General features: G+C 41.3%; 1 protein-coding gene across 1 annotated transcript in view; it reads left to right on the top strand.

Annotated features, from left to right (window-relative positions):
* The first annotated feature begins 1,124 nt into the window (after positions 1 to 1,124).
* Positions 1,125 to 17,057, top strand: part of atg5 (ATG5 autophagy related 5 homolog (S. cerevisiae)) — a 34,159-nt gene continuing 18,226 nt past the window's right edge. The window contains exons 1-6 of the mRNA XM_030073255.1: positions 1,125 to 1,226; positions 3,953 to 4,136; positions 4,608 to 4,735; positions 6,049 to 6,127; positions 6,810 to 6,972; positions 7,884 to 7,978. Coding sequence (XP_029929115.1) covers positions 4,029 to 4,136; positions 4,608 to 4,735; positions 6,049 to 6,127; positions 6,810 to 6,972; positions 7,884 to 7,978 — 573 coding nt within the window. The 5' untranslated portion in view covers positions 1,125 to 1,226; positions 3,953 to 4,028. The remainder of the gene's footprint in view (positions 1,227 to 3,952; positions 4,137 to 4,607; positions 4,736 to 6,048; positions 6,128 to 6,809; positions 6,973 to 7,883; positions 7,979 to 17,057) is intronic.

Raw genomic sequence — 17,057 nt, 5'->3', positions numbered from 1 at the left:
ATTTTATACACCCATACACACGGTTTTTTCTGTTTTTTTTTTTTTTTTTTTTTTTTGTTGCACATTGCTTTTTGCACACTGGGTTGTACTCAGATCTTATTCTGTTGTACTTAGATCTTATTCTTTATTTTTTTTATTTTTATTTATTTATTTATTTTTATTTTTTTATCTTTTTTTATTGATTTATTTAATCTGTAATCTGTGGATACTGCTGAAAAACTGCGAATTTCCTGCGGGACGAATAAAGTATCTATCTATCTATCTATCTATCTATCTATCTATCTATGTATCCAGCTATCTATCATCTAAAATCAACTAACATCTATGCACATTGTATACATCGATGCACACTGGTTTTATTGGCTTTTTATCATCTATTTATCATCTGGGTGCTATTTATTTAGTTATCATCTGTTTATACTGTAAATTTGCACATTGCCCTCATCTATGCACATTGTATACACCGATGCACACTGGTTTTATTGTTTTTTTGCACATTGTTTTTTTGCACATTGGGTACTTAGATCTTTAGATCTCGAGGGTCATCTTTTATTCTTTATTTTTGATTTACTTATTCTTTATTTTTGATTTACTTAATCTTGTACTCTGTGGATACTGCTGAAAACTGTGAATTTCCTTCGGGATGAATAAAGTATCTATCTATCTATCTATCTATCTATCTTTCTTCTAAATTTGCACATTCTTCTAAATTTGCACATTGACCTACCTCTATGCACATTCCCATGCACACAGTTTTTTCTGTTTTTTCTGTTGCACATTGCTTTTTGCACACTGGGTTGTACTTAGGTTATTCTGTTGTTCTGTTGTTAGGTTATTCTTATTCTGTTATACTTAGATCTTATTCTTTATTTCTATTTTTTTTTAATTACTTAATCTGTAATCTGTGGATACTGCTGAAGAAAATGTGAATTTCCTGGGGGATGAATAAAGTATCTACCTACCTACCTATCTATCTATCTATCTATCTATCTATCCATCTATCTATCTATCTATCTATCTATCTATCTATCTATCTATCTATCTATCTATCTATCTATCTATCTATCTGATGTGGTAGTTGCAGTTCTTACAGTGGCCGGTGGGCGTCGCTGTTTCGCCCGGCGGTGGTTTTCCGCTCGGTGACAGGAGGCGATGACAACACAACACACTCACTCCGACTGCCGCGGCCCTCCAGGCAAAGCTAGCCGCTAAAAACCTCGACAAAAGTAAGATTTTCCAAAATGATTTCACCTCTGCTTGTTGCACGGAAGCGCCGTGTGTGTTCCGCCGCAGCACAGGGCGACAAACCCGGCCGTTTGCTGCCTCTTTAACGTCTCCCTCGGCTCGCTTCCACTTGCTAAGTTAGCCTAGCTAGCCGCCAAGCTAACGTCAGTGTTTTAGCATTGCGCAGCTCGTCGAGGCAGGGAGTTACTTTGGAAGTATTTGCACTTTTACAGGCTTCGTTTTATAACCAGAAATGAATGATAACCGCCTTGACAGGGCTAGTAAAGCCTCTCCTAGCTTTGCCATTGCCCAGCTTAAGCTAAATGAAGGCGGTGGCTTATCTGTTGCTGGACCGTTTCGTTATAATTTGATAATTTGGGGTTGTTTGGTGGGTAAAAGTTGACCTGATGCACGGTTTCTCTGCTGACTGTTGTAATGTTGTCCTCACTGAACACCAAGAAAGTGGAGCACATCACAGCAGCTCAAATCACTGCACTGGCTTCCTGTGTGTCAGAAGAATAGACTTGAAAATCTTATTACCTGTCTGTATAGCACTACACGGGTCTATGTTGCACCTTATAAAGTATTTTCTAGAAATGATAATCCAATCCAATCCAATCCACTTGATTTATATAGCACAATTTAACAAACCCAAGGTTTTCCAAAGTGCTGCACAGCAAGATAAAACACCACAAAATAACACAACAAAAGCAGAATAAAAAGGTAAAAAACACAGTAGGATAACACGATAAAATAAAATAAGATCAATTAAAATACAATCAGATAAAGTAAATAATAATAATAATAATAATAAAATAATAAAACAAAATAGGATAGAATAAATAAAATATATAAAAATATTAAAATAAAATAATAAAATAAAAATAAAATAATAATACAATTATAATTTTAATAGAATAAAATAATGTAAAAAAATAAAATAATGTAAAATGCACTGCCCGTAAAATAAAATCATAAATCATAAAATCATAAATCCTACATAACAGAAAACAGAAAAAAAAAAAAAAATCAAATAATAGTTTTCATCCCCAAAGAAGAACGATTGAAAGTCAGTGCTCACATTGAATACACTAAAATGACACTAAAATGAACAAATCAGGTCAGATATCTTAGTGTTGTCATGGATTCGTAGCAAAATTTTTAACAGTCACATAAAGACAATGTCAAAGCCAGCCGACTAACACCTCAAAGCATTGCAAGAATCAAAGGATTTCTGTCTCAAAATGATGCTCATGTGTCTTATTTTCAACAGGCTTGGCTATTTTGATGGTGTCTTCATAGGCGCACGTTAGAAAATCAACCAGACAGAGTCTTCACTTTTACAGGCTTCGTTTTATAACCAGAAATGAATGACATCTGCTTGACAGGGCTAGTAAAGACTCTCCTAGCTTTGCCATTGCCCAACTTAAGCTAAATGAAGGGGGTGGCTTATCTGTTGCTGGACCGTTTCGATATAATTTGATAATTTGGGGTTGTTTGGTGGGTAAAAGTTGACCTGATGCTAGGTTTCTCTGCTGACTGTTGTAATGTTGTCCTCACTGAACACCTAGAAAGTGGAACACATCACACCGAGTCTCAGATCAGTGCATTGGTTTCCCGAGACTTTAAAATCATATTACTTGTCGACAAAGCACTAAATGCTCTTTGGCCTACATACCTCTCTGATGTACTGTACTACCTTATGAGGCAACAGTTAGCTAAATTAAAATCAGGGCATAAAATATTATTGTTTGCTGCAGCTCACCTATAAAAACACATATCTAACCACCTTCTAATCATCTCTCATCTAATTATTAGGTATTGTCTGGGATTTTGTATATAATAACATGATGATATGGCGTCAGTGTTGTCTTCCAGGTATTAATGCCTACATCACCGTAATAGGATGCAAAGAGTTTTCTGAACTTGTCAGACTAGTTGTGGCTGTTAATGTCTTTGCCTACCATATGTGCTTGGAGCTCTTATCCAAATTACGGATGATTGTTTGTGTAAAATATCTTGTGTGTCTTCCCTACGGTATCATCACCATGTAGATGTTGAGGTTTTCGATGAGGGTGTCGAAAACTCACTTCACTTAAGTATCACCATCCTTCTTTTGATTTTTTTAAGTGCTAAATACTGAAAGTGTGCCATACTAGGTTGTCACCAAGGAGGCTTAATATCGCTCCAAACTTCAGCTAAATTTTGTTGAGGGAAAAACTGGCATGTCTGTTTCCAGCGGGGTCCCTTGACCTCTGACCTCCAGATGTGTGAATGAAAATGGGTTCTCTGGGCAGCCACGGCTCTCCCCTTTGCAGACACGCCCACCTTCTGCTAATCCCATGCAGTTTGGGCCCCAAAGCCTGCAGTCCACATGTGTTCTTGTGGCCTGTTGTAAAATGGTGTGTTTGTGCAGACTGGGGCCTAAACAGTCTTGGAGCTGCATCAGTTGGCTTTGACTGGAAAGCTGAGACTCTTGTGGATTCCATGAGCCACATTTGATTCCTGTGTGATGATGTTGGCCTCCATAGCAGCCGTTTCACTGCAGGCAGAGCATTTTGTCAAACTGGACGTCGCTGTAGAAAATGACCTCTAGTGACCTCTAGGAGAATCACAGCATCATGAAACTTTACAGACACAAACTGGGGGACATGATAGTATTGAATCAGGAGATAAGTACATCGTCCCAGTGGTAGTGTTTACTTGCTAATCCTACTTTCCCCACCAGGAAGCCCGCAGCCTCCAGACTTGAGGCTGTGTAGCTGGGGAATCCCTCTGTATGTGCCACTGGGAGAAACATCAGCATGGCAGATGACAAGGACGTGCTGAGAGACGTGTGGTTTGGCCGGATTCCCACCTGCTTCACTCTGCACCAGGATGAAGTCACTGAGAGAGAGGCCGAGCCCTTCTATGTGAGCACAAACACAAACTTAACTCCTGAACACACCTGCAGCTGGCATCATCGCATGAACGGAAAATAGAGATCCTTATTATCTTTATTATTAAACATTTCCTCAAATTTGCAAATCTGTGATTGTTAAAAGCCTCAGAGAGTGTCATGAGTAATACAAGAAAGCAATAAAGCAAGTGTTAGATGTATAAATAGAACTTAAAATATTGCAGAGTAAATTAATACTATCAGAGATTTCGTCTCATCACTAACTAGACTAAATTAAAATGAAATGACAAAAATGTGACAAGAACTGTTCGTCACACTGCGATTTAAGACCAGACTGAATTCAAAAATTTGTGTTCAGATTAACAATGATTCTTATAGGTCAGCACTTTATTTTCTCTTTTTTTCCAGTGTTGAACGTGACCTTATTTCCCATTCTGTCTGGCACAAAAAAATGGTCCTGTTCTAACAAGGTGTCTCCTCCTAGCTGCTGTTACCCAGGGTGAGCTACCTGACCTTGGTCACAGACAAGGTGAAGAAGCACTTCCTCAAGGTGATGAAGGCTGAGGACGTGGAGGAGATGTGGTTCGAGTACGAGGGGACGCCGCTCAAATGGTGAGAGAGATCGACAGACGATAGATTATGAAGTTTTTTTTTTTTTTTTTTTAATTTCCCCCTGGGGGAAACTGGGAAGAAAGCATGCGTTCAGAGTTCCCGTTCTGGAAAGTCATAGAGTTTAAAAAAGTTTTTTCCACACAGGGAGAGTCAGGAAATTTGATTATAAACAACTCAGGCAAGTCATGGGATGTCATGTAATTTTGTCAGCCTCAGTTTTAAAAATTCAGAATGAACTGTTCAACAGATGTAATTTATTTTCTATTATGGTTGACGTTATGTTCGATTCTCCTGCTGAATTGTAATACTTGAAAAAGATAACATGGAGAGGGAATCACTTCTATATGTGTGTGTGTGTGTGTGTGTGTGTGTGTGTTTGCTGGGAGAGGGGGTATCTGGGGATTTTTAACACTCATGCTGTTTTTTCCTGATTTGTCTGACCTCAGATAACTCCTTTTTTGATAGCATGCAGTCACTAAGTTCAACCACAAGGTGTCAGCGTTGCATCACAGATGGTGAAGTGTTCGCTGTGCAGGTGTGCTGGTGTGTGTTTCAGCAGTTACACCTGCTGTGATTATTGATAGTAAGGTGTTGCAATAGCTGAGTACTGCAGCAGCATCAGAGTCAGTACTGAAAGTCCTCAGGGCTTTTATGGCTTTTACACAGCAAAATACAATTTTTAAAGTTTTAGATATTGGCACAAAATTATTGACAATTATCATATATTTTTTTTATTTAAAGTATGCCCAAGTCATGGTTAGTGAGTAGTCCTTCATGGACTCCTTACTGGCAGGTCTTTCTCTTTCAGTGACTTCAGTTCCATTGAAAACACATTGTTTTCTGTCAGAGACAAAACAGCATTGTTTCTGCAGCTACAACAACTGCAGTTATGCTCACAACTCGGTCATGAGAACTAAGAACTGAAAGAGAGAGGAGGAGGAACAGAGAGAGTGAGACACATAGCAGAGAGAGAGAAATTATTTGGAACAAAACAATAAGTTCTACTTTTTGATAATCCACCTTTTAATGATTTATCATTAATTATAGGTAAGTGATCTCAGCTCTCCTGTGTTACATTAAATATTTCCACTGACTGTGTCAAGTTTTTCCCGCTCTAATTGTAACCCCCACCAATGACATTTAACACACACTGAGCTTGGCAGTTTCACTGCTGAATCAGAGGGTAATCAGAGGTTACCTGTCATATTTAAGTAAAAAAAAAAACCCACAACTAACAGGAACCCAACGTCAGCTGTGATGTTTGAGCTGTGAGTGAATGACATCATGTCCTGTTTGCTGCTTCCTGCTTCCAGGCACTATCCCATCGGAGTGCTGTTTGACCTGCACGCCTCCAACACTGCCCTGCCCTGGAGCATCACTGTGCACTTTAAGGTAGTGTGTGTGTGTGTGTGTGTTTCATTGATTTAAACGAGTGATGGTTTTAGTAATTTATGAGGTGAAAACCCAAAGCACTCTCCGATCTCAGCTTCACTAAGATGACTGTATTCCTTTGATGTCCATATCTTTTATAAAATTAATAATTTTTTTTTTTGGCTGCTGGTCAGACCACAGAAGCAATTTGATGACATCACTTTGTACTCTGATCACTTCCTGTGTGACTTTATTATTTTGAAATTTTATGAATTACAAGATTAACCTATAGGCATAGGCCCGTATCCAATAATTTCAAATATCGAGGTATTTAATGGAGGCTTGTTATTTTATGGCATTATTCTTAATGGTGTTGGATGTTTCACTTTAATATTTGTGTCAGTGTGTGCAATCCCCATGAGTCTGGTAATATGATAACTGTTATTTTTGCAGTTTTTGCACTGAAGTATATTTAACCTCTGAAGTTTTAAAGAAGTTAGTTTCATTAAATGCTGGATGACAATTAATTATTTAGTGAAAATAGTAATTAGTTGCAGCCTTAGTGTGTGTAAAGTATGTTTTTAATGCTTTCTAATTGTTTTGCTCCTTGTGAGTCCTCCTTGTGGCTAAAAGACATCAGTGTGAATCTAACCTAACTGTGTGTGTGTGTGTGTGTGTGTGTGTGTGTGTGTGTGTTGATCAGGACTTTCCGGAGCGCGACCTGCTCCACTGCCCGTCCAACTCTGTAATCGAGGCTCACTTCATGTCGAGCATCAAGGAGGCGGACGCCCTGAAGCACAAGAGCCAAGTGATCAACGACATGCAGAAGAAAGACCACAAGCAGCTGTGGATGGGCCTGCAGAACGGTGAGACACACACACACACACACACACACACACACACACAAGATCTCAGCTCACAAGAATAAGCCTATGAAGTCTCCAAAAAACCCCCCGACTTCCCATTCTGTTCAACTCAGCTCCTGTTGGCTGCTCACTCTGATCGATACGCAGTGTGTGGGCGGAGCTAATAGCGATGTAACGGGGTGTTGGGCGAGGGGGCGGTTGGGGGGGGCGCCCGGTCGGAGCTGTGTGCTGCACATCTGGCGCTGACAGTGTTTTTTTTTTTTTTTTATCTTTAAAGGATTTTCAGAAGACACTTAAGGGTTTGGTATCAACAACATCAGCTGTTCATCTCTCTTTCATTTTCCACCGAAACTAAAACCTGAAGCACTGACGTTTTTCACGTCTAAAACAGACCTGAAACAGAGACAGAGAAAGAGTTTAAACAGTTCAGAGTTTCACATCTTAATCAAACAAAAACCTGAGAGGCAGAGACAGAAGAAGAAGAGGCAATGAAAACACTAAACACAAAAAACATAAACATAAACACTAAACATAATCACAATAAACAAAGTACATTAAAGCATCAGATCAGCATAAGTGAAGCAGCAGTAGATTTAGTCTGTTTGTTACAGATAACAAGTAGAAAAAGAGACATCACACTCTCACACACTCTCTCTCACACACACACACACAACCACACACACACACACACACACGAGCCCTCCAAAGCAGAGCCAAGCCCTCCTTATTTGACTTTCACATCCAAAAGAGACCAGAAACAGAGAGAGGGAGAGCGAAGCAGACGCTCAAACTTTCATCTGAGAGAGAGAAAATGGACTGTGAGAGTTTTCAGTTTTCAGTTCTTGTGTGTGTGTGTGTGTGTGTGTATGTATGTGTGTGTGTGTGTGTGTGTATTGCTCTTGTTGCTGCAGATAAGTTTGACCAGTTCTGGGCCATGAACAGGAAACTGATGGAGTATCCCACCGAGGAGGGAGGTTTTCGGTACATCCCCTTCAGGATATACCAGGTACACACACACACACACACACACACACACATATATATATATATACTAGCAGGTGTTTCTGCTGCCAGGGGAACGCGGTGAGGCAGCGGCAGAAGTTTGCACATGAAAGAGTGCAGAGTGTGAAGTAGGCATGACTTCAAACAGGAGTTGATGAGGCGTTGAAGTTTCATAGGTCTGGCGTCATGGGACTGCAGTCCTCAAGACAGAAAAACAAATGGCTCATTAGCATAAACTGGAGTTTCTCAAAGTGAGGTGCGGTCCCTGGACTCCTGGGAGTCCCAGAGGCTTCCGGGGTGGTCCTCAGCAAAATGAGGAATCCGTTCATTTCATAGTAATTTAATCCACTAGAAACTGTTACGATGCAGAAAATGCATGAAGCATAATTTTAGCGTTTTCTTCTTTCTGGTTTAATAATGCAGGAATTTGTAGCTGTTAAAGGACGACATCTAAACAATTTGGCCCTTTGAAACCTGCATCAATTCACTTATTAAATTATTAAATTACTTTCAAAAACATGTGAAAAATGCAGTTAGCAAATTACAGTCATTTTCTTCCTCCTTCATTTTCTCAAAGATGTTGGCAGACAGTGGAGAAACTTATGGTGCACAACTGAGCATTCAAAATCACAACTGTGGAATAAGTTGGGGTTTTATAAGTGAAATGGGCAGCAGGGAAACACGCAGGTAGCACCGCTGAACTCCAGACACACATCCAAAGAGCTCGTGGAGTCACTTTGGGTGAGCGAGCGACACCACCTGCAGGGTGGTGCCATCAAAATGTTCCTCCACGCCCTTTTCCTCTGCACGGCCAGGCTCTATTATCAAAGTCACAGCACTCTTCCTATAAAACACGTTATTGTGTCTCGCTGCAAAAATGCATCATAAACGGTGAATTGTTTTAAAGTATGAATAACATATTTAAGATGTTAACACCAGCCCTTCCTTCTAACTCTAACTCTAACTCTAACTCTGTGATTTGATTCAGAAAATCTATTAGGATTTCTTCATGAGGCAAATAGCAGAAGTACTAGAAGTCTAACATTAGTAGACTCAAAATGTGAAGATTCAGTGTGTGGCTTTGCATCCTAGCACATCATGAAACAGCTGAATCCAATCATACCAAACAATGAGTTGCTTAACATGTATCGAGGTGCGTCGCATCATTGATCATGTATTGAGATGTGTATCAAATGGCTGAGGCGCACACCCCATGTCCCTTTAGGGTGAAATCTCTTACAGTGGGCGCCACGGCTTATTGAAAGTCAACTTTGGGGTCCAGAACATGAGAAAGTTTGAAAACTCCTGGCACAGATGTTTGTGCATTAGCAATAGGGAGGGACCAATTTAATATGAGCTTCAATATTGGTCGGATATTGCTGCTGATATTTGGCTACTTGTGACTGTTTTTTTTGAGAGTGTGTCACTTAATTCTTTGAATCCCTCTTGGATGGCAGCTGGGATGGCAGATATTTTTTTTTCCTATTATTTGTTTTTACAGTCTTTTTGAAACAATCTCTTTTGATGGAGCTGCAGCTGCACTGTGAGTCCACTAGGAGGCGTTAGAGGATTTTGTTGTAACCCTCCTCTGGAGGTCTGACGTCAGGAGAGAAACCACCACCAGCCAAGTGTTGGATAATCTGTCTGCATCCAGCAAGTTAGTCTCTCAGTTAATCAGTCATCATGTGGAGTCTGTTTTAATGTGTTTAGCTGATGAAACGGTGAAAGTCCTCTCCTTCTTATCTACAACTTCAAATGACTAAAGTCTTGTGTTATCTCAGTTTATAAACCAAACCACTAATCCACATCACCATCATGTCTGATGTAATATCCACCTTGAAACCATCTTTTTGTTTTTTCATTGTTCACGATTATTCATGCTCTCCTGCGTGTCTCATAAGCTCTGCACTCCTACTTGTGTGCTGTCTGCATGTGTTGCTTATCTACAGCTTTTCATTATTTTGTTGTTCTCTCTGTCTTTCTTTTTTCTTTCTTCATTTTTTTTTTTTTTAATGCTGCTGCCTTGTCCAAGTATTCCTTAAAATGAGTCAAGCAAGGTAACGCAGCCCGTTCCGAGACATGACAAGTGTTGCTGCTCCCCTTTGACATTTTTTTGGAGCGTTATTCATCTGCTCCTGCGTATTTGACACCTACGACTTTTCCCAGGTTGTTGTTCTGGATGCTGCTGAACCAGAGAGCGAGGCAGGGCAGGCTCAGGGTTCAGTCCCGGAGCAGGAGGCGTGGGCACGGGAACATCCCGGCTCCGTTGCTTTACCCTGACTCAGGTGAAAGTCCCTCAGAGGGGGAAAAAAGAAGAAAAGGATGGGGGTGGGGGGTGAATAAGCGCCTGATTCTTGCCTGGAAAACATTAACATGCCGCAAGCCAGACAGTCGGAGAAAAACAGCATGTTTGAGTCAAGTGTACAGGAGTCCTGCGCTGGTCAGGCGGGCCTGGAAAAGCGTGGAGAGCGGATCTGATCATTTCCAGGGTTTGAAATAGTTTTGGGCATTGCACAGAAAGCCTGGGAAACATTATGAAGTATTGTTTTTATTAAATGAGTTGTGTAGGTTGGCGCTGTGAGGAATAATCGTCCTCTACAGCCTGATAAAGCCTTGCTGACAGTCTTCTTAACAAGCTGCTGTCAGTATAAATCACGCTGGACACCTGCCAGTCTCCTCCAATCCCATCAAGAAATTAAGTTTGTGAAAAGTGTGAGTCTCGCTGTTGAAATGTGTTGACAGCTCTGAGTCTGGTAGCTGAATGAAGGTGCGCTCAGCCTTGATCTCATGTCACAGCAAACAGAAAGGCCCCGCGCCGCTTCTCTGCAGGAATTAGAAACGGAGGACTTGTCAGGACAAGTGAGGCGAAATTATACAAGAAAACAGAGCAGCTTATTATTGTCAAAGCTACTGTTGGCTTTAGATGAGGGAGTGGATTTTAATCTTTTGAAACAGTTCTATGTTTATGTAAACTCTGTTTGGGAAAACGTTGATGCAGTTGTATGGTATGAATTTGTTTTGTTCACCTTTTGACCAAACTCACCAGCCATTTCCAGTTGGTAACCAGTTGGTTACCTGCCAAAACGCCTGCGACATTAGACCAACACACCGACCACAGACAGAATTTTCCATCATCATATCTGGTGCCAGTAATTTCCCACCTCCGTGATGGTGTACGTGTCATGGCCGCGTCAGCTGTTCTAGCATGATGCACTGGCCTTTACCATATGGCTGCGTTTACATTTGTGTAACAGTGAGGGCGGCGGAGCGCCTGTCAATCACTGTCAACACCAGCTGCCTGCGTGGAAGTATAAAAGCTCATAAATGCTTTGTTTTTTTGCTCTTAAATCTTCTGCGCGCAAATAACCCGTTTTGCGCCCTGGCGAAAACATTTTTGTGTTTTTGCTGGTAATAAAACGTGCTCTTAAAGTAGTGAGTTTGAAACACGCCGTCTCACCCAGCGTGACTCGCCCACTCAGACATGCACTTGTTGCAGCTGTAAAACTCACACCATATTGCTGTTTGGGGGTAAAAAAAAAAAAAAAAACCCACACTGAAATTTTGGGTGTTTCTCTTTTTTTTTTCTTAGCTGAATTGAAAGTTTCATTGCCATTTATGAGTGGAGTTAGTTTCATGACCACTGGAGCATCAAAGCTTGTTAAAACCCCACTGTCTCATTTCAAAAACAATGAGAAAACAAGCAGTCATTCCTGAAAATCTTGTGTTTTACAGATAAGTATATATATATATCTAAATATCTATAGATAGATATGTATATATGTTTTAAAATTTTATTTATTTTTTGGGCCCAACAGTGTTATATAACTAAGGAATGTCTGGAAAAGTATGGCAACAGAATTTCAGCTTCTCCTCATCTTGAAAAGACGATTAATAGCACATTTTTTACATTTAGTACTTTACAAGGATGAAACAAAAGGTCAGGTGTGAACAATACACTTCAAAAACATCTCAATAAGTTATATAGTCTCATTTTTCATGTTTTTCTTAAAATGAGTAAAAAAAAAAACAAAAAAAACGCTGATGACACTGAATAACGTAAAGGTGTCATCAGTGATTCTGGACAAAGATCGTTTGATGTCTGAAATAGACAAATATCTATGCTTGTGCACAGGACCGGGGGGTTAGGGTTAGTTGTAAATCTGGTAAATCTGGCCGTTGATTTTTTTTTTTTTTCATACCATATGACAAAACAAATTTGGGAATTACACAAAAAGTTTGGAGATAAAAAAAAATTGTTGTTGTAATACACGTATGACTCAGTGCAAGTTGGTGATTTGACATTTGTTGTCAAAAGATAAGATAAAATATACTTTGTTTAGGGGAAATTTGACTCGGGCAGAAGTGCCAAACGCAGCTGCAGTCAACCTAAAATAATCTTTGGTTACTCAGAGAAAGAGCGGAGGTGACAGTCATCCTGCCCGGACGCTATCAGCAGGCATCAGCAACAAGCCAACCTCAACCTATCAAATCCCCTCAAGAGTCTGGACAAAGAAAAGTTTCAAAATGGAAAATGCGTAGGAATCCTGCAGAGCTTATTTTGCTGCTCAGGAGAAAATCCTGCGCTTTGTTTGCCCGTTTTTGTGACAAGACTAAACACGACCCAAAACCAAGTGCAGAAACTCGACGTCTGGGGAAAGCCTGGCGCATTTTGAGACGGAAAAAGCGTAGGAGGCTTGAAAGGGGTGAAGCCTTTCTTTTTTTTTTTTGGATTCAGAAGTCACTACGGATGGATGACTGTACACCCCGCCACCCCCTTCTCTCCTCCCCTGCAAAGCCAGATTGTGGTCTTCAGTGTAAATAACATGTGCTGCGTTTGATGCAGACAGAATTAATGACAGCACTCAGTCCAAATAACAGAGGGCTCACTTCCGTCTGGCCTGCGCTCCTCATGGAGAGTGGGACACCTCATGGGCATGGAGGACAGATTTGTGTGTGTGCGTGTGTGTGTGCGCGTGCATGTGTGTCTGTTTTGTCTTTTCTAGTAGCAGAGAGTAAACTCCACCTATTATTCATGGAGTTTAACTCTCTTTCTCAGTCCAACGTGAAGGTTTATGCCCAGTTTTACACTATACATCATATGTAGTAAATTAAAACTTTTATTAAAGTTCTGTGACAATGAAATCTATCAAAAACAAAAAATGATTTGGAACAATGATTTATAATAATCACTAACTGGAGGCCATAGTTGACCTATCCTCATATTCCCCCCTACGTCATTCTGTGTGTGTGTGTGTGTGTATAAATATTTCTGCCTGTGTCTTTGCATGTACATGTGGATTTGTGTGTCTGTCTTTCTTATTCACGTATTTGCCTGTTCAAACAAACGTATGTGTTGGCTTTGCAGCTTTTTTTTGTTTTTGCCTGTGCATGTTGTTTTTGTGTGTGTGTGCGCCGCAGCCTTGCGTATTGTCGTCCCGCCGCTCCCTCTGCTGCGGCCGCTGTCGGCTGCTGTTGTTTGGCTGCCAGCGTCTCCTCCTGCCCCAGGAGTGACGCCACTCTGTGATTCAAAGAGCCAGAGGGGGCCGACCGTCTCGCTGCGCGGAAAGTGAAAATTACTATGCTGGTTTTAAAGACCGCTTACACTGTCGCTCTATAGGTATGCCTTTCTTCCTGCTCCGTGACTGAGTGCTTACTCACGTATAGCTCCGATGCAATAGCAGGCAGTCCTCCTGAACAGCCTTTGTGTTGCAGAGCTTCAGAGAATCATGTTTACAGCCTCCTAGATATCATCTGGCGAGGGCGACTGATTGAGGTGAGGGGGAGGTGGTGACTACACAGACAATTGCAAAACATGGGAAAGCTGGAAACAGTCGTGCGTAATCCTGCCAGAGGCAACAGGTGATAGGTCTGCCGTATCGGGGAGGAATGCGCTCCCTTTTACACATTAATGGTTTGTGGTTGATCCGTGATTGTCACTGGAAAACAAATGGAGTTTGTAATAGCTCCGCTAAGGCCCGCATGCCTTGGATGTTTATACCGTGATGCTGGCTGGCGTAATTCACTCACATCACCAGCTAGAGTTCCTACATTTATCTGGAAAGTCTGGAATTGAATGGAAAAGTAATCTAATTAATGAAGTCTGGGAGTTGCATTAAATGTCTGGAATAGCATGGGGGGTAAAAACACAGCTGTTAAGTTGTGCCAGTCACTCAGGAGGAATTAATAGGGGAAGGTGGACATTGTGAAGTTCAGCTGGTTAGATTTCAAGCTTGTGGCCAGCAACAGGCTTCCTAAAGAGATAAAATTACTTGATCATTTCTGAATTTGAAACATGAAGGAATTTCACAAAAAAATTATTGTTCAGGCCCAATAAACACAAGTCAGTACATTCATCACAAACTGATGTTTACCGTTGTGCAGTAATGCCATTACAGAATGGCCTTGAATAGGGGGCCACATATCACATATCCATGATGTCCTGGAGTCAGATGCGACCTCGGTCATCACCCCTCTTTTTTTGTGATCTTTATCTGCTTTAATCTGTTTAGGAAAGGGGGAAAAAAGGGATTCAAGAAAATGCAATATCTGAAGTGCTGATGTTGTCACTGACCACATCTTCATTTAACAACCTGATCATCAAGAGGTCTTCATATTTACGATTGTGCCAAAAAAAAGCATTGGTTTGGCAAACATTGTGTAAAGACACATCACAGTTTTTTTTTATCGAGGCTGGGCGAACCAGTAATCAGGAATGACTGCATTAATTACTTCCTGACAAATCTCAAAGAATACGTGAATACAAGTCCTTGTGCTCAGCTGCTGGAGCTTGGAGAAATTACAGTTAGCGTGGAAACATGAAGTACCACAAATCAACCAAACATGCCAAACTGGAGCAGTAAATAATTCAGGAATCCAGTTTCAGTGTCACTTGATGGAGTTTCTCCCCCGCAGGTGTGTATTTCAAGTGCAGGGAAAACGAAGGCTCTCAAAAACAGAATTTTAATTTTCGAATGGAAGGTCTCAGGGTTCAGTGGAAACAGTGCAAATGTTTTCTCTCCTCCGCTCTCCGCTCGGTGGAAACTTGTATTGACTGACGTTTGTGCACCACCGCTCTTTGTTTTACTGTCAATTAGCCGGATTGAACCCGCACCGTCAATTAAGGCTCCGTCTTGAGTTCCGCTGGTCTTTTCACTCACCGAGAGCGAGCCGTCTCTTTTCACCTGAGCCCTAATGACACCTCCCTGCCTTCATGTCGCCATGTGCTGCTCTGCCAGCTAAGGTGTCACGCCAGCTGAAAAGAAAGTGTCTTCGTCCAAGCGGTATCATGCTTCTCTCCCCAGGGATCAATAGCCACCTTCTTTGTATGGCGCCCGGTTCAATTATTCATGGCCGGCTATTTAAAAATGCAATGAAGTAGCTGTCACTTAGCGCACACTCTCCCTGTTCCAGCTCTTGGAGGGATGATCCCGCACGAAATGCCGCGCTTCCTGTCACTGTGACTCAGTTTTTCTGTGTAACCCAAGCGCCGACTTCGCGCCTCCATGGCCACCTTCCCCTCACTGGTTTGCACCCGGCTTTGCGGTGTGTAGTTACCGCTCGGCTACCCGATCCCCGTCCTCGCTGGTTTCCTTTTCACAGCTCCATGATTAGGCCCTATTGTGTGTCAGACTCTCCGTTTGACACCTCGGACATTTGCAGGGGTTGGGTGTCACCTGGCCCAGGTTTCTCTCCCCAGGGCCACAGTTTCTCCTGTGGTGCTATGTGGTGAAGCAGCAGAGCAAGGCACTAACACGGCCAGGGTTAGGGGTTTGGCCGGGCAAGTTTATTTATGCCCCACATCTCAAAAACAAATATATATAAATAGATACATATCGATAGATAGATTGATAGATAATTTTTGGAGTTAGCAGGCCAGTCCCAGATGATGTGCTCACCAGTTTCACTGATTAGCATACCTTCAGTCAGACAGGGGAGAACTGATACATGAAATGAGCTGGTGTAGAGGTCGTCGTTTTATATCCTGCCTAAAAATTAGTCAGTTCAGGTTTTGAGAATTAATTGATTTAGTCATTTATCAAGTAAAAAAAAAGCCGATTACAGCTTCACTAAGATCCTTCACTGCTAACTTCCCATGAGAATCTTTATAAGACTAAATGATTAATCAGTTAATCAAGATCATTAGATTGATTGACAGTGAAATTAAGCATCAGTTGGAGCCTTTCTCTTGAATCATGATGGCATGTGGCCAAGAGCCACCGGTATAAAGTGTGCAGTCTTCCCAACAGCATGTAAAACTCACTGCCTGGGTGTCAGCGGTGACGGTGATGGCTGAACGCTATCCAGCGCCCGCCGCCTTCTCTCCTGCCCTGAGGACAGAGGTCAGCTGGCAACCAGGACTGCTGAATTTTTTAACTGGGCTCTGAAGTGATAGCGAGACTCTCAACTTCAGCAGGAACAGACTTAGTGGTATGCCAGCATCGGGCACAGGCACAGGATTTATAGTAGGTTACAGCACGTCATAAACTAGGTCAGTTAAAAAAAAAACATACACTGTTATCTGAAGCACCTTACAGATAGAAGGACCATGCAGGTACATTGTCGGTACATTCACATTAGAACGGCAACTACAAAAAGTTTTAAATTATTCTCATTATCTAGAGTGTCTGTGTTCCTAATACAGTAATTGTTACAGAAACATCCAGAATGAATGCAGTGAAAGAGAAATTGTGTATTTTTCCTTTTATCTCAGGGTATTTTGGATGCAGAGACAATGATTAACATTTTAATTTGATAAAATAAGTTTTAAGAAACAAAGGTAGCTCACTGGCATGATGCTTCCTTTGCAGAAGAAGTGATCACAGACATGCTTGACACTTTGCACATTCACTAATGCATTGTTATAGTTTATAGTTATCTTAATACTGATCGATTTGGATGTGAATGGGCCTTTGGTTTGGCTGACGCTAGTGGGAATGGAAATCCCCAAACCCTGACATCTGTTCGTGCCATGCATTAGGACAGTTGACAAAGGTTTTATTTAATAACTCTGGAGTCAAGTGCCACATTGTACCTGGGGCAGTGCCACAGTTACTTTCAGTCAGTCATGCCTTCATAACACTGAA

The sequence above is a fragment of the Myripristis murdjan genome, chromosome 16 (genome assembly GCF_902150065.1).
Source record: "Myripristis murdjan chromosome 16, fMyrMur1.1, whole genome shotgun sequence".
NCBI classification, from domain to species: Eukaryota; Metazoa; Chordata; class Actinopteri; order Holocentriformes; family Holocentridae; genus Myripristis; species Myripristis murdjan.
This window is presented reverse-complemented; position numbering and strand designations above follow the sequence as displayed.